Source organism: Cherax quadricarinatus, chromosome 19, assembly GCF_038502225.1.
Source record: "Cherax quadricarinatus isolate ZL_2023a chromosome 19, ASM3850222v1, whole genome shotgun sequence".
NCBI classification, from domain to species: Eukaryota; Metazoa; Arthropoda; class Malacostraca; order Decapoda; family Parastacidae; genus Cherax; species Cherax quadricarinatus.
The window spans coordinates 46861042-46884502 of NC_091310.1; the positions used below are offsets into that span (position 1 = coordinate 46861042).

Here is a 23461-nt window from a genome sequence, read left to right on the forward strand (position 1 = left end):
TCATTGAAAATCAGCTCCAATTTCTGGCATGCTAAAGCAAAACTAAAATCGTATTACATTTCTAGAACATCAGCCGGAGGTTGCCCATTCAAGGTCCGGTTGTCAACGTCACTTGATGGCCAAGCTCTTGTTGTAAAGGAGATTTGTCATGACCATAATCATGAACCAGGCAAAGTAAGATACTCTATTTTTTTTGCGAGATATTTATATTTATGCATGTGAAACCATTTCCACAATTTTTTTATTGTTAAATACGTACTGTACTCATAAAATATTTTCTTTTCAGAAATTGCATGAAGAGCCAAGGCGTTTGTACAAAAAGACTCAAAACCGCACAACAGTGCGAAAGCCCGTCCGTTACATTGTGAACAAACGTGTGACCAGTAGCACTAATAAAACAAAAAGTCGTCTGGACCACACAGAGTCTCATGTTCAGCTGGGACAGTCTCCGTTCCACCACCTGCACCTGCATCAACAGCAGTATCAGCAACAGCAGCAGCAACTAAAGCTGCAGTTGCAACAACATTTGCAACAGCAACAGTTGCGGCAGAAACAAGCAGAGGTGATTCAGCTGGATTCCCCAGATCACATAGATACGCCTGACCATTTGAGCTCTCCCGATCTCTCCACCACCTTTGATCAGCTGGGTTCACTCAATAACTCCGTCGATCAGTACACGTACCTGCCACCCTCACCCATCTCTCCTAGGTATGCTGCTACTGTATACTACTACTAAAATATAACTTAATATTTAAGGAGGCTTGCTCTTACTCTTAACTTGAATATTATGTATCAATGTGTGTACTCTATATATTAAAAGTGTGTACTACTGTTTTTGACTGTTGTAGTGTGTCAGCTAAATTTGTGTGAAATATGGAAAAAGTGTTGTCTGTAGGCGCATTTGTGTGTGCTTGTAAGTGTGATTGTATGTGTAAAACAATGGCTATGTCCCTCCAAGGCAGGGTGACCCAAAGAAGAAAAACCGTTCATCAACATTCACTTAATCGTCATCTTTCCAGAAGTGTGCAAACATCACAATCAGATTACCCCTCTGACCGCAACATCCCCACCCCAACTTCAGAGTGCAGGTACTGCCATTCCCACCTCCAGGACTCAAATCCACCTAGCTATTTTTCCTGAATCTCTTTGTAAAACTTACCCTGCTCATACCAACAGCACATCCATTAAAAACTACTTATTCCCATTCACTCCTAACAACTGTGGGATGTTCAGCACTCTCAAACTGAAGCCTTCTGTGGTGCCTCAACATCTTTTACAACCTTCATGTATTAAAACACTAAACAACCAGTGACATCACACTGCTCTAAGGCCTGTGTTTACTGAGAAGCACTCCCCATCTCTTACATCCCTAACCTTAACCCTTTGAGGGTCGACAGGCCCTCTCTGAGACTCGTTCTCAGGGTCAGCCAAATTTAAAAAAAAAAAAAATTTTCTCTTATGAAAAGATAGAGAATCTTTTCCCGCTCATAATGACCCCAAAAGTTTGAAATTTGATGGGAAACTTATGGAATTATGCTCTTGCGAAGTTAGCGGTCTCGGCGATGTTTACGCATCGGCGATTTTGCCCACTTTGAGCCCCATTTTCGGCCAATTCCACTGTACTAGTCAATAAAAAACATGGATATTTCGCTAGAACTTCATTTTTTCTATCGAATGAGTGCAAGAAACCACCCATTTATCAGTTTCAACTATCCAGCACAGTGGTCAGAATTTAACAATTTTGCCAATTTCACACAAATTTCAAAAGATGCCAATTTCTGAATAGGGTCCAGAATAAACAAGAAAGACATTCCTGCCACTAAAATGATATTTCCTCTGTTCATTAGTCACGTCTCAAGGCCCCTCTTACATTCTTTTGCTTTCCACTTTGAATTTTTATTCTATAAAAAATAGAAGATTTACTGTTATGCAGACTACTGCATTAGTGTAAAAAATGGTATAAATAATATTGATGCACTTGCGAAAGAATATTAGAGTCACCAATTGACGTGTATTGGACACACAGCATGATTTGTTTACTTTTGAACTTTGGTAAAAATCGAACATTTCTGCTACTTTGAGCTCAATTTCAAGGTACTTTTCATTGTAAAACCAGTCAAAATCATCTCTATTTCTGTAGTATGTCTTCCATTCTGTAAAATAAGACCAAGAAAACTAGAATACAACAATAAATACCATGCGAAAATACAGTGCAAAGTCGCTGTTTTATTCCAGAAAAACGGTCAGTTTTTTTTTCTCATTATGCACTGTGTGCTGCAGGATTTTTTTTATACTGTGCACACTGACCACATAGACCCATTCTTTCATATGTAGGCCTACCAGCTTTCTCCCACTAGATTTGAGGGCACTAGAATTTAGGCGTACTAGTACGTCAAAAACCCTGGGTCGTAAGCCGTACTAGTACGGCCGAAACCCTCAGAGGGTTAAGAACACTTAACAGCTTTTAACAGCCTGCTACATATTCCGTACATTTGCAACACTTGCCACAATTTATCTATTTACCCTATCATATGCTTTTCCCAAGTCCACAATTGTTACAAAAGGCTCCATACTTTATAAGTATTACATACATGTATGTTTAAGTGCAAATACATGATCCACACATTCCCTTCTATTCCTAAATTCGCTTTGTTCCTCTGCCATCACACCTTTTCCATAACTCTTTTGAGGATACTTTTACTGTATACCATATTTTACCTTGTATATTTCAGTATACTTAGTCCATTATATTCTTACACACATTCAAACATATGCACCAACTTTTCTGTAACTGTACCCCTCTTCCCCCTTTTCAACAACTTTGTTTCCTTTCCATCGATTTCATTCATTTGATTTACCCCTTCCATCATGCTCAGTTGATCCTCAATCATCTACGGCTTCTTCTAACTGTACAGGTACACATGCCTTTATCTGAAACCCTTGGGGCCAGTAGTGTTTCGAATTTCAGAGTGAAAGTGGGGTCTAGGGCAGCACCCCATAATCAAACATTAACACTGCAGCAAAAACGTATGAATGCTCCCACTAAGCGGAATAAATAGACTTCAAATACTACTAATGTTTATTTATAGAGTAATATATTGATAAATGAAATAATGGGATAATTTTAGATCAGGAAAATGATTCTCAAGTGATGAAGCAGCACTATGACAGATGGCATTTATAAAGACTGAACTGATCACACATTTTCACCATATCATCTATGGGGACTTTTTCACCTGTGTTCACAATTTCATCATCATCATCACTACTATTCTCATGCTTATTTGTATTTAACACCATTTCTTTAAATCATAAACAGTGGTAGTTCCAACACCATATTCTTCAGTAAGACGCTGCACTGACACACCACGATGAAGCTTCTGCAGTAACTCTACTTTCTGCATTATTGATAACATCAGATGCTTCCTTTTCTTTTTTCATTGTTACCCATAGAGGTATCTGCAGCTCATTTTGACATTTTCACAGTGAAATTAAACAGTCACAAAATAAAAACAAAATATCAGCAAACAGTAGATGCATGTGTGAACACTACAAGTGCTGAGACACAACTGACACCTGCCACTCTGGCTGTCAGTGACTGATGCTTCACACTTCACGAAAAAACTTAGGTTTTCGGAACTTTTCGAATTTCAGGATTTCGGATAAAGGAATGTGGACCTGTACAGTGTTTCCTGGTCTTATCTAATGACAACCCTTTCCAGCCTCTCCAAAAGATATTGTAATCATGCTTGAAATTACAACTCTTAGTCATAATCTGGTATTTATTACAACTAAAAAGCTAATGGAATTGTTACTGTATTGAATGTAAAAAATAATTTGGTTAAGTAGTATGAAAATCTGATTTTATTAAAATAACTATACATTTTTTAAACACACCGGTTGTCTTCCACCGAGGTAGGTTGACTCAAAGAAGAGGAAACACTGTCACAGTCATTCGGCCAAAAGTGTGCTGACGTAACAGCTTAGGTGACCCTCCGAACTGCAACAACCCCCCACCTCTTCAGAGTTCAGACAACGTACAAATGGTACCTTGCTCACACAAAAATAGTACGTCAAATCATAAAAAACCATTTGCCTCCATTCTTGCACATCTCTTGAATATCAAATCCCCTGGCTCCCAGAGCGTCTATATATTGTCAAAATTATTGACTTGTGTACTTCCTAAATAAACAAACATTGTTTCTTACAGTTGGGACTATCATTCTCAGTGATGAGAAGGCAGTTGTACATATACTGCATGTCAGTGGAAAGGGCATAAAGATTTTAAGAATTGCTTCTGAAAATATTTGATATTTAGGCAACTGAAAAAATTCCAGGTGTTAGTTATTCCTAATAAGTTCATTGTTAATAGTCTGTGAATTCTTCCTGACAATTTTCAGCATTTACTTGAGTAGGTTACAAGATAATAAATGAGGTATTTTGTGGGGTACATTTGGGAAATATCTTAATATAGTGTCTCCTTTACTAGATTTCTGCATTCTTACATCTGCACCTGACCCCTTCACTTTGTCGCTAGAGCCAACTTTTATCCTCACAATTGCTCATACCTCCATCTGTCACTTTCCTTAATTAATTCACTTGTGCTTCTCTCTTTGCCCACTGACTAGTCTCTTTGTACTTCTTACTCTAGCTATTGCTCAATGTATATAAATATATAAATTTTTTAACATTGTTTTACACTAAAAGAGAACACATTGACCATCATACATTCCTAGGCTGTCTTTCCAGAAGAGCATGGGCATTAGTTTTTATTCCCGTAATACTTTTTTTATGGTTTGAGGCCTTGTCTGAGACCAGAGCATGAAAAGTATTGATCCCCAAAACCATTCTTTCATAGATGTTGCCTAGTTTGCACCTTATCACCACATCACATTCTCTCCAGAAATTGTTTGCATTGACTGATCCACGGGTACAAGGATATTTGCATCCTGGACAATTGTGTCCCTGTTCGATGCATCCAGGTTATTGGCATTCCTGGACATTTGTGTCCTGGTCATTGGTATCCCACTATATGTAACTACAGGTCCACATCCCTTTATCCGAAATTCTGAAATTCGAAAAGTTCTAAAAAACGAAGTTTTTTCGTGGAGTGTGGACCGTCGGTCATCTCTACCTAACTCCAACACCACCACGTGGTGGCGTGACCCAGCACTGACAGCCAGAGTGGCGGTCATCAGTTGTCTCAATGCTTGTAGTGTTCACACGTGCGTCTGCTGTTCGCTAATATTTTGTTTATTTTTATTTTGTGACTAATTTCACTGTGAAAATGCCAAAAAGAGCTGCAGATATCTCTATGGGTAACAGTGCACTTGTTAATACTTGGGAGGATGTTGATAAATCAACATTAACAAATGTTTGGTACAGACTTTGGCCTAAAACGATGTTTCATGTAAATGAACCTACAGGTGAAGACTTTGAAGGATTTCGTGTCACTGATGAGAAAAAGAAAAGAACACGTAAAAAAACTGGGAATAATTATATCGGCTGACCTTTCTTTTAAGGAACATAACAAGACAAAGATCACAACAGCCAGGAAGATGATTGGGTGAGTATTGAGAACTTTCAAAACAAGGGAAATAATGCCGATGGTGACACTTCAAATTGCTAGTGGTCCATCATTTAGAATATTGCTCAGTGCTGATAGCCCAGTTCAAAGCAGGAGAAATAGCAGAGCTGGAACAAATACAGAGATCGTTTACAGCTTGCATTGAGCCAGTAAAGCACCTAAATTACTGGGAACGCCTTCAAGTCTTGAACATGTACTCATTAGAGCGGAGGAGAGATGCACGGTAATATATACAGTGGAACCTCAAAAATCGAACTGCTCCCAAAACGACCAATTATGTAAGTGTATTTTTGTAAGTGCTTTTATAAGTGTATTTTTGAGGGTCTGAAATGGACTAATCTAATTTACATTATTCCTGATGGGAATAAATTAATTCGGTAAAGGCACTCGAACAGCCTTCTGGACCGAAGAAAGTTCGATATTTGAGGTTCCACTGTACCTGGAAAGTACTCGAGGGCCTGGTCTCAAATCTGCACACTGCCATAACAACATACTGGAGTGAGAGATATGGGAGGAGGTGTAAAATAAACCCAGTGAGGAGCAGGGGTGCAATGGGGACAATAAGGGAACACTGTATCAACATCAGGGGTCCTAGACTATTTAACATCTTACCAGAAGATATCAGAAACACGGCTGGAACAAGCGTAGAAGCCTTCAAGAGAAAACTGGACAAGTATCTTCACCAGGTGCCAGATAGATGTGTGGGGCAGCTGGCCTCCAGCAACAACAGCCTGGTTGATCAGGCAAGCATCGGATGAACCTGGCCCATGGCCGGGCTCTAAGAGTAGTTAAACTCTCGAAAATCTTTAAAGGTATATCAAAGGCAAAGGTACAAGATGATATCAAACCTCGTAACTTACGCTAAAAGTTTATTGGACAAAAGTGTAAATAAGTTACAGGAAGCTGACATTGAAGAATGCTGGACATTGACAATGATGCACCTGTTGTGCATTCCTTGAATGATGGTGAAATTGCTGAAATGGTATTAAAGACAAGCATGAGAATAGTAATGATGATGACATTGTGAACACAGGTGAAAAAGTTCCCCTAGATGATATGGTGAAAATGTGTGATCATTTAATTTCTGGCCTTGAACAATGTGCATTTATCAGTGAGCAAGAGATAATGGCAATTTACTCAGTTAAAGAGAGATTGCTTAGACAGAAACCTATGTTAATAAGACAGATGACACTTTAAGTCTTAAAAACACCATCTGTCAGTCGTCTTGAGAATCATGTTCCTGGTCTATAATTATCCCATTATTCATTTATCAATATATTACTCTATAAATAAAGAATAGTAGTATTTGTAGTCTTTATTTATCTCATTTAGTGTGAGTATTCATACGTTTTTGCTGCAGTGTTAATGTTTGATCATGGGGTGCTACCCTAGACCCCCTCTCCTTCATTCTGAAATTTGAAACTACTGGCCTCAAGGGTTTTGGATAGAGGGATGTGGACCTGTATTACTGGGTAAAAAACCTAACCTAAGTTTCATCCAAGGGGTTACTGACAGCTTGCATACTTTTTAGTTTGGACTTGTTAATTAAATTTTAATCAATAAAATGCATGCTGCTATCTCTTTTTTAATTAATAATAGTGTGGCAACAACAAGTAAGAGGGAGGTGAAAGTGTATAAACTAAGGGAGGAGGAAGTTCGGGCGAGATATAAGCGACTATTGGCAGAAAGGTGGGATAGTGCAAAGATGAGTAATGGGGGGGTTGAAGAGGGTTGGAATAGTTTTAAAAATGCAGTATTAGAATGTGGGGCAGAAGTTTGTGGTTATAGGAGGGTGGGTGCAGGAGGAAAGAGGAGTGATTGGTGGAATGATGAAGTAAAGGGTGTGATAAAAGAGAAAAAGGTAGCTTATGAGAGGTTTTTACAAAGCAGAAGTGTTATAAGAAGAGCAGAATATATGGAGAGTAAAAGAAAGGTAAAGAGAGTGGTGAGAGAGTGCAAAAGGAGAGCAGATGATAGAGTGGGAGAGGCACTGTCAAGAAATTTTAATGAAAATAAGAAAAAATTTTGGAGTGAGTTAAACAAGTTAAGAAAGCCAAGGGAAAATATGGATTTGTCAGTTAAAAACAGAGTAGGGGAGTTAGTAGATGGGGAGATGGAGGTATTAGGTAGATGGCGAGAATATTTTGAGGAACTTTTAAATGTTAAGGAAGAAACAGAGGCAGTAATTTCATGCACTGGTCAGGGAGGTATACCATCTTTTAGGAGTGAAGAAGAGCAGAATGTAAGTGTGGGGGGGGTACGTGAGGCATTACGTAAAATGAAAGGGGGTAAAGCAGCTGGTACTGATGGGATCATGACAGAAATGTTAAAAGCAGGGGGGGATATAGTGTTGGAGTGGTTGGTACTTTTGTTCAATAAATGTATGAAAGAGGGGAAGGTACCTAGGGATTGGCGGAGAGCATGTATAGTCCCTTTATATAAAGGGAAAGGGGACAAAAGAGACTGTAAAAATTATAGAGGAATAAGCTTACTGAGTATACCAGGAAAAGTGTACGGTAGGGTTATAATTGAAAGAATTAGAGGTAAGACAGAATGTAGGATTGCGGATGAGCAAGGAGGTTTCAGAGTGGGTAGGGGATGTGTAGATCAAGTGTTTACATTGAAGCATATATGTGAACAGTATTTAGATAAAGGTAGGGAAGTTTTTATTGCATTTATGGATTTAGAAAAGGCATATGATAGAGTGGATAGAGGAGCAATGTGGCAGATGTTGCAAGTATATGGAATAGGTGGTAAGTTATTAAATGCTGTAAAGAGTTTTTATGAAGATAGTGAGGCTCAGGTTAGGGTGTGTAGAAGAGAGGGAGACTATTTCCCGGTAAAAGTAGGTCTTAGACAGGGATGTGTAATGTCACCATGGTTGTTTAATATATTTATAGATGGGGTTGTTAAGGAAGTAAATGCTAGGGTGTTTGGGAGAGGGGTGGGATTAAATTATGGGGAATCAAATTCAAAATGGGAATTGACACAGTTACTTTTTGCTGATGATACTGTGCTTATGGGAGATTCTAAAGAAAAATTGCAAAGGTTAGTGGATGAGTTTGGGAATGTGTGTAAAGGTAGAAAGTTGAAAGTGAACATAGAAAAGAGTAAGGTGATGAGGGTGTCAAATGATTTAGATAAAGAAAAATTGGATATCAAATTGGGGAGGAGGAGTATGGAAGAAGTGAATGTTTTCAGATACTTGGGAGTTGACGTGTCGGCGGATGGATTTATGAAGGATGAGGTTAATCATAGAATTGATGAGGGAAAAAAGGTGAGTGGTGCGTTGAGGTATATGTGGAGTCAAAAAACGTTATCTATGGAGGCAAAGAAGGGAATGTATGAAAGTATAGTAGTACCAACACTCTTATATGGGTGTGAAGCTTGGGTGGTAAATGCAGCAGCGAGGAGACGGTTGGAGGCAGTGGAGATGTCCTGTTTAAGGGCAATGTGTGGTGTAAATATTATGCAGAAAATTCGGAGTGTGGAAATTAGGAGAAGGTGTGGAGTTAATAAAAGTATTAGTCAGAGGGCAGAAGAGGGGTTGTTGAGGTGGTTTGGTCATTTAGAGAGAATGGATCAAAGTAGAATGACATGGAAAGCATATAAATCTATAGGGGAAGGAAGGCGGGGTAGGGGTCGTCCTCGAAAGGGTTGGAGAGAGGGGGTAAAGGAGGTTTTGTGGGCAAGGGGCTTGGACTTCCAGCAAGCGTGCGTGAGCGTGTTAGATAGGAGTGAATGGAGACGAATGGTACTTGGGACCTGACGATCTGTTGGAGTGTGAGCAGGGTAATATTTAGTGAAGGGATTCAGGGAAACCGGTTATTTTCATATAGTCGGACTTGAGTCCTGGAAATGGGAAGTACAATGCCTGCACTTTAAAGGAGGGGTTTGGGATATTGGCAGTTTGGAGGGATATGTTGTGTATCTTTATATGTGTATGCTTCTAGACTGTTGTATTCTGAGCACCTCTGCAAAAACAGTGATAATGTGCGAGTGTGGTGAAAGTGTTGAATGATGATGAAAGTATTTTCTTTTTGGGGATTTTCTTTCTTTTTTGGGTCACCCTGCCTCGGTGGGAGACGGCCGACTTGTTGAAAAAAAAAAAAAAAAAAAAAAAAAAATAGTGTTCAGGACACAAAGATATAAAAACCAAAAATTACATCTAATATGAAATATACAAATATTGGGGGACACATTTATGTGACTCAAAAAAAAAAAATGAATGCAAATGTCCAGGGGTGGCCAATGACTAGGATGGATTTGACCAGGACACAGTTGTCCTGTCACCTGATCCACCATGCTGATGCTGATAGAGCTGATGGAATTTAAGACCATCCTCAAAACATCTTTCTCACCCTGCCTCCAATGCAACCTTTTACCATCCACTACAGATTTATTCAGCCTCTTACTTGAAATATTGCTCCATCCTTTCTAATTTACTGAACCATCTAAACCGTCAACTTTTTTTTCGTATCCCTGAATTTGTCACCATCCATTTGTCTTCAGAAGGGTGCACACTACATTGTCTTTCTAATTCAGGACTACTGAACTTCATACTTTGCTCACATACCAGATATTCATTGAACTCCTATTTGTCTGGAAAAGCCCCTACTTTACTACCCTTCCTAGGCCGACCCCTACCCCGCCTTCCTTCCACTACAGACTTTTTTTTCTTTGCATTCATCGATAAACTGTTTGTAGACTCAACACTGTTTATTCAATGATTAATCTTGTTATATATAGCCCCATGTGACTTGGACCTGCCTTGCATGGGCCAGTAGGCCTGCTGTAGTATTCCTTCTTTCTTATGCTCTTATGTGCTGAAACCTCTCCCAAAGCTGGGATAGGTCATTACCATCAAATTACCACCTAGTAAGCGTGACCTCGGTTGTATAATTTGATTCATCATATTCAGCATGGATTCACAAGGAGCTGCTCCTGCCTGACAAATTTACTGACTTTAATAAGTTTAGCATTTGAGGGGGTTGATCATGATAGAGAATACAGTGTTTTTTTTTTATTTAAATTTAAAAAAAAAAAATCATAAAGTATCACACAAAAGTGCTAAAATGGGAGCCCATGGTATTGGGGAAAAAAAAGTCCTGTCATGGATCAAAGCATGACTAACCAAAGGAAGCAGTCTGCATAAGTGGGGTGAAATCTGAATAGGGATCAGTCACAAGTGGCATCCCACAGAAATCATTTTTAGGCCCATTGTTATTCATAATTTTCATTAATGACCTTGATGACAGAATCACAAGTTATAGTAAATTCATTGACAGCAAAAATAGGCAGATTAATAGATTCGGAGGAATATGCCATTGTACTTCGGAAGGATGAAAACAAGCTTATGCCATGGTCAGAAAAGTAGCAGATGCTGTTCAGTGTAGATAGATGGGGTTGTAAAAGATGTAAATTCTAGGGTTTTGGGGTGAAGGATGGGATTAAATTATGAGAATCAAGTACAAAAAATATCAGATAACTTTTTAGTTGTAGCTACAGTGAGAGTAAAAGGTAGATGACATACAAGGAAAATAGAAGCAGCAAGGGAGGTGTGAAGGTTTTTAAACTAAAAGGGGAGGCATTTAAGGCAAGATGTAAACAACTATTGAAGGATAGATGGGCTAGTGAGAGTATAGGCATTGGAGTCAAAGATGTATGGGGTAGGTTTAAGAATTTAGTGTTAGTGTTCAGCAGAAGTTTGTGGTTTCAGGGAAGTGGGTGCAGGAGGGAAGAAGAGTGGTGGAATGATGATGTAAAGGGAGAATAAGTTAACATATGAGAGGGTTTAACAAGTAGAAGTGATACAAGGAGAGAAAAAGAGAGGTTAAGAGAGTGGTGAAGCAGTGTAAAAAGAGAGCGAATGAGAGAGTGGGTGAGATGTCATCAAATTTTGTTGAAAATAAGAAAAAGTTTTGGAGTGAGATTAATAAGTTGAGGAAGCTTAGGGAAAGAATGGATTTGATGGTTAAAAATAGGAGAGGAGAGTTACTAAATGGAGAGGTAGAGGTATCGGGAAGATGGAGGGAATATTTTGAGGAACTGTTAAATGTTGCTGAAGATAGGGTAGCTGTGATTTCGTGCATAGGGCAAGGAGAAGTAACATTTTGTAGGAGTGAGGAGGAGCCAGTTGTGAGCGTGGGGGAAGTTTGTGAGGCAGTGGGTAGAATGAAGGGGGTAAGGCAGTTGGGATTGATGGGATAGAGATAGAAATGTTAAAAGCATGTGGGGATATAATTTTGGAGTGGTTAGTGCTGTTATTTAATAAATGTATGGAAGAGGGTAAGGTACCTAGGGATTGGCAGTGAGCGTACATAGTTCCTTTGTGTATAGGCAATGGGGATAAAAGAGAGTTCAGAAATTATAGGGGAATAAGTCTGCTGAGTGTACCTGGTAAAGTGTATGGTAGAGTTACTATTGAAAAAAATTAATTAAGAGTAAGACAGAGGGTAGGATAGCAGATGAACAAGGAGGCTTTAGGAAAGGTAGGGGGTGTGCAGACCAAGTGTTTACAGTGAAACATTTAGGTGAATAGTACAGTGGACCCCCGCATAACAATTACCTCCGAATGCGACCAATTATGTAAGTGTATTTATGTAAGTGCGTTTCTACGTGTATGTTTGGGGGTCTGAAATGGACTAATCTACTTCACAATATTCCTTATGGGAACAAATTCGGTCAGTACTGGCACCTGAACATACTTCTGGAGTGAAAAAATAACCGGGGGTCCACTGTATTTAGATAAGTGTAAAGATGTGTTTGTGACACTTAGGGATTTGGAAAAGGTATATGACAGGGTGAATAGGGGGGAGCAATGTGGCAGATGTTGCAGGTTTATGGAATGGGAGGCAGGTTACTGAAAGCAGTGAAGAGTTTTTACGAGGATAGTGAGGCTCAGGTTAGAGTATGTAGGAGAGAGGGAGATTATTTCCCAGTAAAAGTAGGCCTTAGACAAGGATGTGTGATGTCACCATGGTTGTTCAATATATTTATAGATGGGGTTGTAAGAGAAGTGACTGTGTGGGTTTGGCAAAAGGTGTGGGTTTAAAAGATAAAGAATCTAACACAAAGTGGGAGTTGTCACAGTTGCTCTTTGCTGATGACACTGTGCTTTAGGGAGATTCGGAAGAGAAGTTGCAAAGGTTGGTGGATGAGTTTGGTAAGGTCTGTAAAAGAAGAAAAATTAAAAGTGAATATAAGAAAGAGTAAGGTGACAAAGATAACAGAATTAGGTGACGAAAGGTTGGATATCAGATTGGAGGGAGAGAGTATGGAGGAGGTGAATGTATTCAGATATTTGGGAGTGGACATGTCAGCAGATGGGTCTGTGAAGGATGAGGTGAATCATAGAATTCATGAGGGGAAAAGGGCGAGTGGTGCACTAAGAGTCTGTAGAGACCAAGAACTTTGTCTGTGGAAGCAAAGAGGGGAATGTATGAGACTATAGTTATACCAATACTCTTATATGGGTGTGAAGCATGGGTGGTGAATGTTGCAACAAGAAGTGGAGATGTCATGTCTAATGGCGGTGTGTGGTGTGAATATAATGCAGAGAATTCATAGTTTGGAAAGTAGGAGGAGGTGCAGGATTACCAAAACTATTATCCAGAGGGCTGAGGGGGGTTATTGAGGTGGTCCAGACATGTAGAGAGGATGGAATGAAATAGAATGCTTTCGAGAGTATAAATCTGTAGCGGAGGGAAGACACGGTAGGGGTCGGCCTAGGAAATGTTGGAGGGAGGGGGGTAAAGGAGGTTTTGTGTGTGAGGGGCTTGGACTTCCAGCAAGCATGCGTGAGCATATTTGATAGGAATGAATGAAGACAAATGGTTTTTAGGACTTGATGTGCTGTTGGAGTATGAGCTGGGTAACATTTATGAAAGGATTTAGGGAAACTGGCAGGCTGGACTTGAGTCCTGGAAATGGGAAGTACAGTGCCAGCACTATGAAGGAGGGGTGTTAATGTTGCAGTTTTATATCTGTAGTGTAAGGATTCCTCTAGCAAGACAGTGATGAAGTGAATGATGATGAAAGATTTTCTTTTTCGGACCACCCTGGTTTAGTGGGAAATGGCTGATGTGTTAATAAAAAGTAAGTACAAAATGGAAGTTGACACAGTTACTCTGCTTTTTGGGAGATTCTAAAGAGAGGTTGCAAAGGTTAGTGGATGAGTTTGGGAGGGTGTGTAAAGGAAGTGAGTTGAAAGTGAACGTAGATAAGTGTAAAGTGATGAGGGTATCAAATGAGTTAGGTAAAGAAAAATTGGATGTCACATTGTAGGGATGGAGTATGGAAGAAGTGAATGTGTCCAGATATTTGGGAGTAGATTTGTCAGCAGATGAGTTTATGAAGGATGACGTTAACCATAGAATTGACGAAGGAAAAAAGGTGAACGGTTCATTGAGGTATCTTTTTATTTTATTTTTTTTATCACACTGGCCGATTCCCACCAAGGCAGGGTGGCCCGAAAAAGAAAAACTTTCACCATCATTCACTCCATCACTGTCTTGCCAGATGGGTGCTTTACACTACAGTTTTTAAACTGCAACATTAACACCCCTCCTTCAGAGTGCAGGCACTGTACTTCCCATCTCCAGGACTCAAGTCCGGCCTGCCAGTTTCCCTGAACCCCTTCATATATGTTACTTTGCTCACACTCCAACAGCACGTCAAGTATTAAAAACCATTTGTCTCCATTCACTCCTATCAAACACGCTCACGCATGCCTGCTGGAAGTCCAAGCCCCTCGCACACAAAACCTCCTTTACCCCCTCTCTCCAACCTTTCCTAGGCCGACCCCTACCCCGCCTTCCTTCCACTACAGACTGATACACTCTTGAAGTCATTCTGTTTCGCTCCATTCTCTCTACATGTCCGAACCACCTCAACAACCCTTCCTCAGCCCTCTGGACAACAGTTTTGGTAATCCCGCACCTCCTCCTAACTTCCAAACTACGAATTCTCTGCATTATATTCACACCACACATTGCCCTCAGACATGACATCTCCACTGCCTCCAGCCTTCTCCTCGCTGCAACATTCATCACCCATGCTTCACACCCATATAAGAGCGTTGGTAAAACTATACTCTCATACATTCCCCTCTTTGCCTCCAAGGACAAAGTTCTTTGTCTCCACAGACTCCTAAGTGCACCACTCACTCTTTTCCCCTCATCAATTCTATGATTCACCTCATGTTTCATAGACCCATCCGCTGACACGTCCACTCCCAAATATCTGAATACATTCACCTCCTCCATACTCTCTCCCTCCAATCTGATATTCAATCTTTCATCACTTAATCTTTTTGTTATCCTCATAACCTTACTCTTTCCTGTATTCACCTTTAATTTTCTTCTTTTGCACACCCTACCAAATTCATCCACCAATCTCTGCAACTTCTCTTCAGAATCTCCCAAGAGCACAGTGTCATCAGCAAAGAGCAGCTGTGACAACTCCCACTTTGTGTGTGATTCTTTATCTTTTAACTCCACGCCTCTTGCCAAGACCCTCGCATTTACTTCTCTTACAACCCCATCTATAAATATATTGAACAACCACGGTGACATCACACATCCTTGTCTAAGGCCTACTTTTACTGGGAAATAATTTCCCTCTTCCCTACATACTCTAACTTGAGCCTCACTATCCTCGTAAAAACTCTTCACTGCTTTCAGTAACCTACCTCCTACACCATACACTTGCAACATCTGCCACATTGCCCCCCTATCCACCCTGTCATACGCCTTTTCCAAATGCATAAATGCCACAAAGACCTCTTTAGCCTTATCTAAATACTGTTCACTTATATGTTTCACTGTAAACACCTGGTCCACACACCCCCTACCTTTCCTAAAGCCTCCTTGTTCATCTGCTATCCTATTCTCCGTCTTACTCTTAATTCTTTCAATTATAACTCTACCATACACTTTACCAGGTACACTCAACAGACTTATCCCCCTATAATTTTTGCACTCTCTTTTATCCCCTTTGCCTTTATACAAAGGAACTATGCATGCTCTCTGCCAATCCCTAGGTACCTTACCCTCTTCCATACATTTATTAAAAAATATAAAGTATAAAGCATGGGTTGTAAATGCTGCAGCAAGGAGGAGGATGGGGACAGTGGAGATATTATGTCTAAGGGCAATGTGTGGTATAAATATTGTGCACAGAATTTGTAGTGGGAAAGCTAGGAGGAAGTGTGAGGTTACTAAAAGCATTATTCAGAAGGCTGTAGAGGGGCTGTTGAGATGGCTTGGTCATTTAGAGAGGATGGAGCAAATTAGGATGACTTGGAGGGTGTGTAAATCTGTAGTAGATGGAAGGAGGGGTAGGGGTTTTTCTAGGAAAGGATGGAGGGAGGGGGTAAAAGGTTTTGTGTGCAAGGGGCCTGGGCATACAGCAGGCGTGTGTGTGTGTGTGTGTGTGTGTGTGTGTGTGTGTGTGTGTGTGTGTGTGTAGACGAATGGTTTTTGGGTTCTGATGAGCTGTTGGAGTGTGAGCCGAGTAATATTTTGTGAAGGGATTCAGGTAAACCGGTTAGCCGGACTTGAGTCCTGGAGATGGGAAATACAATGCCTGCACTTTAAAGGAGGGGTTTGGGATATTGACTGTTTGGAGTGAAATCTGAGTGCCTCTGCAAAGACTGATTACATGTAGATAATCGTAAAAGTGTTTCTTTTTTGGGTCACCCTGCCTCAGTGGGAGATGGCTGATGTGTTAAAAAAAAAAAAAAAAAAAAAAAGGCACAGACCTAAAGCTCATGAATGTGGAAAGGACTTGAAGTTTTGGTAAGCAGCATCCTGAAGCCAAGACTGCAGTGCCTCTTCATGCATAATAAGGCTAACAGATTACTGGGATTTATATCAAGAAGTATAAGCAGTAGGAGTCCAGAGATGATGCTACATCTTTGTCTTTAGTAAGGCCTTTCTTGGATTATGCAGCTCAGTTCTTGTCTTTATACCACAGAATGGATATTAATTCATTGGAGAACATACAGAGATTGGCAAAATTAGTACATTGCATGAGAAATCTTTCATACGAAAGTAGATTGAGAACCCTTAACCTACATTCACTTGTTAGACTTAGAATGAGAGAAGACATGATTGAAGTGTATAAATATAAGGTGGATGTCTCTTCAAGAAAGAACACAAAATAATGAATTCAGATTGGATTAGTGTAGGTTTAGAAAGGGTGTAAGAGCATACTGTTTGTAAATAGATTAGTCGAGGAGTGGAACAGTCTACCTAACAAGGTCATTGAAGATAAGGGGTTGGATTTGAGTGGGACTTGTACAACATAAGTTATTCATTTTATAAACTCTTATTTTTTATTTTTTTTTTTTTTTTATTATCACACCGGCCGATTCCCACCAAGGCAGGGTGGCCCGAAAAAGAAAAACTTTCACCATCATTCACTCCATCACTGTCTTGCCAGAAGGGTGCTTTACACTACAGTTTTTAAACTGCAACATTAACACCCCTCCTTCAGAGTGCAGGCACTGTACTTCCCATCTCCAGGACTCAAGTCCGGCCTGCCGGTTTCCCTGAATCCCTTCATAAATGTTACTTTGCTCACACTCCAACAGCACGTCAAGTATTAAAAACCATTTGTCTCCATTCACTCCTATCAAACACGCTCACGCATGCCTGCTGGAAGTCCAAGCCCCTCGCACACAAAACCTCCTTTACCCCCTCCCTCCAACCCTTCCTAGGCCGACCCCTACCCCGCCTTCCTTCCACTACAGACCGATACACTCTTGAAGTCATTCTGTTTCGCTCCATTCTCTCTACATGTCCGAACCACCTCAACAACCCTTCCTCAGCCCTCTGGACAACAGTTTTGGTAATCCCGCACCTCCTCCTAACTTCCAAACTACGAATTCTCTGCATTATATTCACACCACACATTGCCCTCAGACATGACATCTCCACTGCCTCCAGCCTTCTCCTCGCTGCAACATTCATCACCCACGCTTCACACCCATATAAGAGCGTTGGTAAAACTATACTCTCATACATTCCCCTCTTTGCCTCCAAGGACAAAGTTCTTTGTCTCCACAGACTCCTAAGTGCACCACTCACTCTTTTTCCCTCATCAATTCTATGATTCACCTCATCTTTCATAGACCCATCCGCTGACACGTCCACTCCCAAATATCTGAATACGTTCACCTCCTCCATACTCTCTCCCTCCAATCTGATATTCAATCTTTCATCACCTAATCTTTTTGTTATCCTCATAACCTTACTCTTTCCTGTATTCACCTTTAGTTTTCTTCTTTTGCACACCCTACCAAATTCATCCACCAATCTCTGCAACTTCTCTTCAGAATCTCCCAAGAGCACAGTGTCATCGGCAAAGAGCAGCTGTGACAACTCCCACTTTGTGTGTGATTCTTTATCTTTTAACTCCACGCCTCTTGCCAAGACCCTCGCATTTACTTCTCTTACAACCCCATCTATAAATATATTAAACAACCACGGTGACATCACACATCCTTGTCTAAGGCCTACTTTTACTGGGAAAAAATTTCCCTCTTTCCTACATACTCTAACTTGAGCCTCACTATCCTCGTAAAAACTCTTCACTGCTTTCAGTAACCTACCTCCTACACCATACACTTGCAACATCTGCCACATTGCCCCCCTATCCACCCTGTCATACGCCTTTTCCAAATCCATAAATGCCACAAAGACCTCTTTAGCCTTATCTAAATACTGTTCACTTATATGTTTCACTGTAAACACCTGGTCCACACACCCCCTACCTTTCCTAAAGCCTCCTTGTTCATCTGCTATCCTATTCTCCGTCTTACTCTTAATTCTTTCAATTATAACTCTACCATACACTTTACCAGGTACACTCAACAGACTTATCCCCCTATAATTTTTGCACTCTCTTTTATCCCCTTTGCCTTTATACAAAGGAACTATGCATGCTCTCTGCCAATCCCTAGGTACCTTACCCTAGGTACCCTTACCTCTTATTTTTTTTATTATAATAATAACTCTTATTCATTGGGTAGCCTTGAGAATGGGTTGCACAAATATTTTTGTTAGAGGGTTTGATTTTGAGAAGAACTTGCCTAGTATGGGCCAGTAGGCCTGCTGCAGTGTTCCTCCATTCTTATATACTTATGTTCAAATAGCTAAATGTATTTACTTTCCCATACCCCTCCTTCCAGTATATCATTAAGTAGACTTTCTTAGTCAACATTTTAGTCTTTTCAGTGCTCCCTTTCAGCTTCCTGGACTCTAGAATCCTTTAGCAGCTTCTCTCCCAAATCTTCCAGAATCAGTGTCATCAGCAAAGAGCAACTGAAATTAACTCCCATTTTGTGCCAGTCAGTTGTACTTAGGTGGTCAATGTAGGAAGTGTATAGTGTTTCTAACAGTATAATGGGTGAATTGATCAATGATTCATGTGCAATTTTGACAAGACAGCTATTGAACAAGTGATGTGTGATTTCTTTAGGTCACTCCACCTTGTTTAGGCATACTTAAGTTCTGAATTTGGGAAATGTATAGTTTTTGTACTCTGTAAGATGGGTGGGGACTGTAACAGGTGAATTGTAATTTACTTGCACTTCTGGCAAATCAGCTGCTGAATGAGTGATAGTGCTAGTTTTCATCTTTAGGGGATGAACCTGTTGAATATACTAGGCAAAGTTTACAGTAAAATTATTGTTGAAAGCATTCAAGAATGACAGTAGGATCGCAGAGGAGCATGGAGGATTTAGAAGGGTAGAGATGTGTAGACCAAGTGAACAGTACTTAAATAAGGGTAAAGTACTGTTTGTGCATTTGGGTAAAGTGCTGTTTGAACAATGTAACCGATGTTGCAGATGTATAGAATAGGAGGTACAGTAAGTTACCTAAAGCAGTTAAGAGGTTTTATGCAGAAAGAAATACTTGTTTTAGGGTATGTAGGAGGAAGGGGGACTATTTTCTAGTGAAAGTAGGGCTTTAACAGGGATATGTAATGTCACCATGTTTGTTAAACACTTATAGAAGGGGATGTAAAAGAAGCAAATGCTAAGGTGTTAGAAAGTAGTCTGAGGTCAAAGGATGTTTAATTTGATACAAAGTGGGAGTTATCACAGTTAATCTTTGCTGATGAAAGTTTTTTTTGGGGATTCTGAAGACAGGTTGCATGGATGGTGGATGAATTTGAGAGGGTATGTAAAGGAAGAAAATTAAAAGTAAATGTAGGAAAGAGCAAGGTGATAAGGGTAACAAAAAGTCTTAATATCAGATTGGAGGAAGGGAGAATGAAGGAAGTGGATGTATTTAGATATTTGAGAGTGACATGGCAGATGATTGGTCATTGTATAGGTGAAAGGTAAAAGGTGTGTTGAAACTTCTTGAAAGAAAGGTTTTTGTATGGGTCCAAAAAAGGCTATGTACCAGAATATAGTGGTACCAACACTTTTATACGGCCGTGAAGCATGGGTTTTGAATGCTGCAGCGAGGAGGCTAGAGGCAGGGGAAATGTCGTGTTTGAGAACAATATGTGGTACAAATATCATTCAGAAAATTCAGAGCATGGAAATTAAAAGGCAATGTGGGGTGACCAAGGGTATAACTAAGAGGGCTGAGGAGGCATTTATGTGGTTTGGGAGTGTAAAGAGGATGGAGATGAATAAGTTGATAAAGGGTGTATAAATCTGGGGTGGAAGGTAAAAGCGATGTGGGTCATCCCGGGAAGTGTTGGAGGGAGGGAGTGAAGCAGGTTTAAATTATTAGGTGCTTGTGCATCCAGTGCGCTTGTTTGGGCATGTTAAATCGGAGTGAATGGAGAAAAGTAGCTGTCTATTGGACTTGCTGTTGGAGTGTCAGCACAGTAACTTTTATATAATGGAAGGATTCAAGGAAACTGGTTAGGCTAACTCGAATACAGGAGGTGGGAGAGACAGTGCTTGCTCTCTGAAGGAGGGAGGGAGGGAATTTTGCTATTGGAGGGTAATCTAAATTGTGATGTCAGCACATTTCTGGAAAGACAGTGATTGAGTGAATGATGGTGAATATGTTTTTTGTCTTTGGGTTTTGCTGAATGTTAGAGAAAGCAAGCCAATATATATAATTAACATAAGTTTATTACCCATGAATCATAGCAAATAGTTAATATCCAACAAGAGGAGAATTTGCAATGCTTCATGTGTATTAATTTTAAGGTATTTTTAACACTGCTCTGATTTGTATTATAATAGTTTTAATGCTAGCATAGTTAGAGTAATGTTACTTTAAGGTAGTCCCTCCCAGTCTGCAAGCATATAGTGCTAGATGATCATTTCAAGTGATCACGAAGAGGCATTCTAGTTCGGGCATTAAAAACCCTTTGTGAGACGACCAGCTAATTTGAGACCATATTACTGATTTCAAGCTTAATTTTGCTATGCAAAGGCTTAAAACCTATGGACTCAACTGACAAAGCTTGTATCTCTGTTCCCCTCACATGTGACAGTGTCGGAGTACAGCAGTTTCATGGCAGCTCTCCTCCTGCTCATGCAACCATACCTATGCCAAAATTCCCAATTTCAGAAATCTCGGCTGTAGCCGGTTGTCGGGATGGCGATAACGTGGCTAGCGAACTTGTGGGTCGCTTCATCTCATTGTCGACTGATTCATCACTAGTTTGAACCTTTGACATCTAAATCGACATCAACCCAATACCCATTGCACGTTCCTAAACCACATTCATTTAGATGTACGTTCACTTTTCTTTGGTGACCTTTTTGAACTTCTGAGTTTAGTGAAAAACGTTTTAAAATTTTCATACATAGAAGTAATTCTTTGTTAAACAATTTCGATTATTGTTGCCGAAGTTGCTCTAAATTGGTATGAAATCTTTCTTGTATATCTTTTGGATAGAAAATGACCAGTTATTTATTTTCAGGTATTAATGCATGGGTAGGTGTCCAGAACTTGGTCATCTTATAGTGGTACATATATTGTTAATGATAGTAACATTAATTTTAAGATAAGTATGTGAACTAGATGGTTAGTTTAATCAGTATCAGAGCAGGCAGAAATTGGCTAAAGGCAACACCAATGATCAGGCTTATTGTGCAGCTGATTTTGGTTTGACAAAGAGCCAACAGTATTATTAGCATGTGAAAATGGAATCTGATTTCCAGTTTATGAAGCTGTGGTGATACTGTTTGTATTTAGACTTTTTGTGCACTGGTTTTATTTACTGATGTAAAGTAATGGTATGTGGTCCACCACACTTCATCATCCTCAAAAGAAGTCTGATTCCTTGCACAAGCTAACATAAGAACAGCCTTTACCAAGTTTTTAGCACTAGACATGTAATCTTTGTTAGAATTTTTCATGTCCACCAGCTTAGCTGGCTCTTCATAATGCTAGTACGTAATTCTGTTTGAAATTATTGTAAGGGTGTGAAACAATAATCCTTTGTAAATGCTGTTCTTGCCCTAGACACTAAGATAACTGTTAATTATAAGTTTTATTCAAAATTCAGGGACCCTTGCTACTGTTTTTGAAACTAGCTAATTAATTGCATTGTGATAAGGTCTAAAAACTATATTATTTGTAATACATATTGTCTAGACCAAGAATTTTTTTTTTAATTAGTTGGCACAAGGTCACCTTGTTAGCCATCTTCCTATATTGTGTAAATTAAATGGGATGAATTTTATATACTGACCTACAGATTTTGACCCCCAAAATTCAATATTAGTTTTAAGCTTAAAAATTTAGATAATTGTTCATTGTTTGTATTGAATTTTCTCCTAATTACAAATTGAATTTATTTTTTTCACTGGCTTGGAAATGGAAATTGACCCAATTATTTAATGTTTATTAGAACATATTTCAAGCAGTTTTATCTTACAGCTTGTCTAGTGGTTGTCCAGTTGACTTCGAAGAGGAGGAACACTTTGAGCCCATCTTGGACCTGGAAGAGGCTTTAGAAGAAGCCCTGGGCGACCTAGATAGTGTTGGCAGTATGGAGGTGGATGCTAACCTTCGATTGGCCTCTGTAGGGAGTAGCATCCCTTCTCTGGTCTTGCACTCGGAGATTGTATCTACTGATGACTATACAGGTCCACCTCCAGCCAAAAGACAACGAGGACGTCCCAGGAAACAGTCATTTACAGGAAGTATGTTTGAAAGTAGTGTGGACATTCCAGATCTTGATTTCAGTCTGAGCGACTTGATGGACTTTGATGTCTACCTGTTTTAGCCCAGGAACGGTGGTGAGAGGAAATATCACCAGTAGCTACAAAGTCTAAGTTCAAACTTGTACAGCTCCTTCTTGTATGAACTGGACTTCATAATAGTTGATCAAAGCGTAGTAAACTATTGTACCTTTTCTTTTGTAAATCTTCCTTTCTTATTCTGTTTATATCAGTTTGTATGGAACTGAGCTTGAGTTAACAAGGTTTCACTCTTCAGGGTCATGGCTATATTTTTAGTTCTGGTTCCGTGGTAGTAATTACTCATAACTGTCACATGTAAAATTGCACTTCAAAATGAGCTGGTTACAAAAATACAACCACAAAGCTTTACCAATGTGTGTGTTTTATTACTCCTTAGAAACTTAAGCCAAGATATGGCAGCACAGTGAAACCTCGTCAATTCACCCTCTGGTTCTGTGCTTTTGCCTGCTGGTTACTTATCAGTTATTATTTTGAGTTTCATGAGATAACCTTACTATATTTCAACGGTAACTAGATTCTTATTGAAAGGCAGATATATTAAATTACTGCTGTTGGTAAAACTTGCCCAGTTTTTCATATTTTTTTGAGTTATCGAGGTTTCACGTAGCTTGTTCATACTGTAAGAACATCTTGGTTAGATTATGACCATTCAGTGATGTCCAGAAATTAGATTTGACCTA

At 39.7% G+C, this 23461-nt stretch overlaps 1 protein-coding gene across 2 annotated transcripts in view; it reads left to right on the forward strand.

Moving 5' to 3' along the window:
• Positions 1–23133, forward strand: part of LOC128688402 (uncharacterized) — a 59882-nt gene extending 36749 nt beyond the window's left edge. For both annotated transcript variants that reach the window (XM_053776258.1, XM_053776259.2), the window contains 3 exons: positions 66–174; positions 287–708; positions 22456–23133. In XM_053776258.1, coding sequence (XP_053632233.1) covers positions 66–174; positions 287–708; positions 22456–22804 — 880 coding nt within the window. In that variant the 3' untranslated portion in view covers positions 22805–23133. The remainder of the gene's footprint in view (positions 1–65; positions 175–286; positions 709–22455) is intronic.
• The last annotated feature ends 328 nt before the right edge of the window (positions 23134–23461 follow it).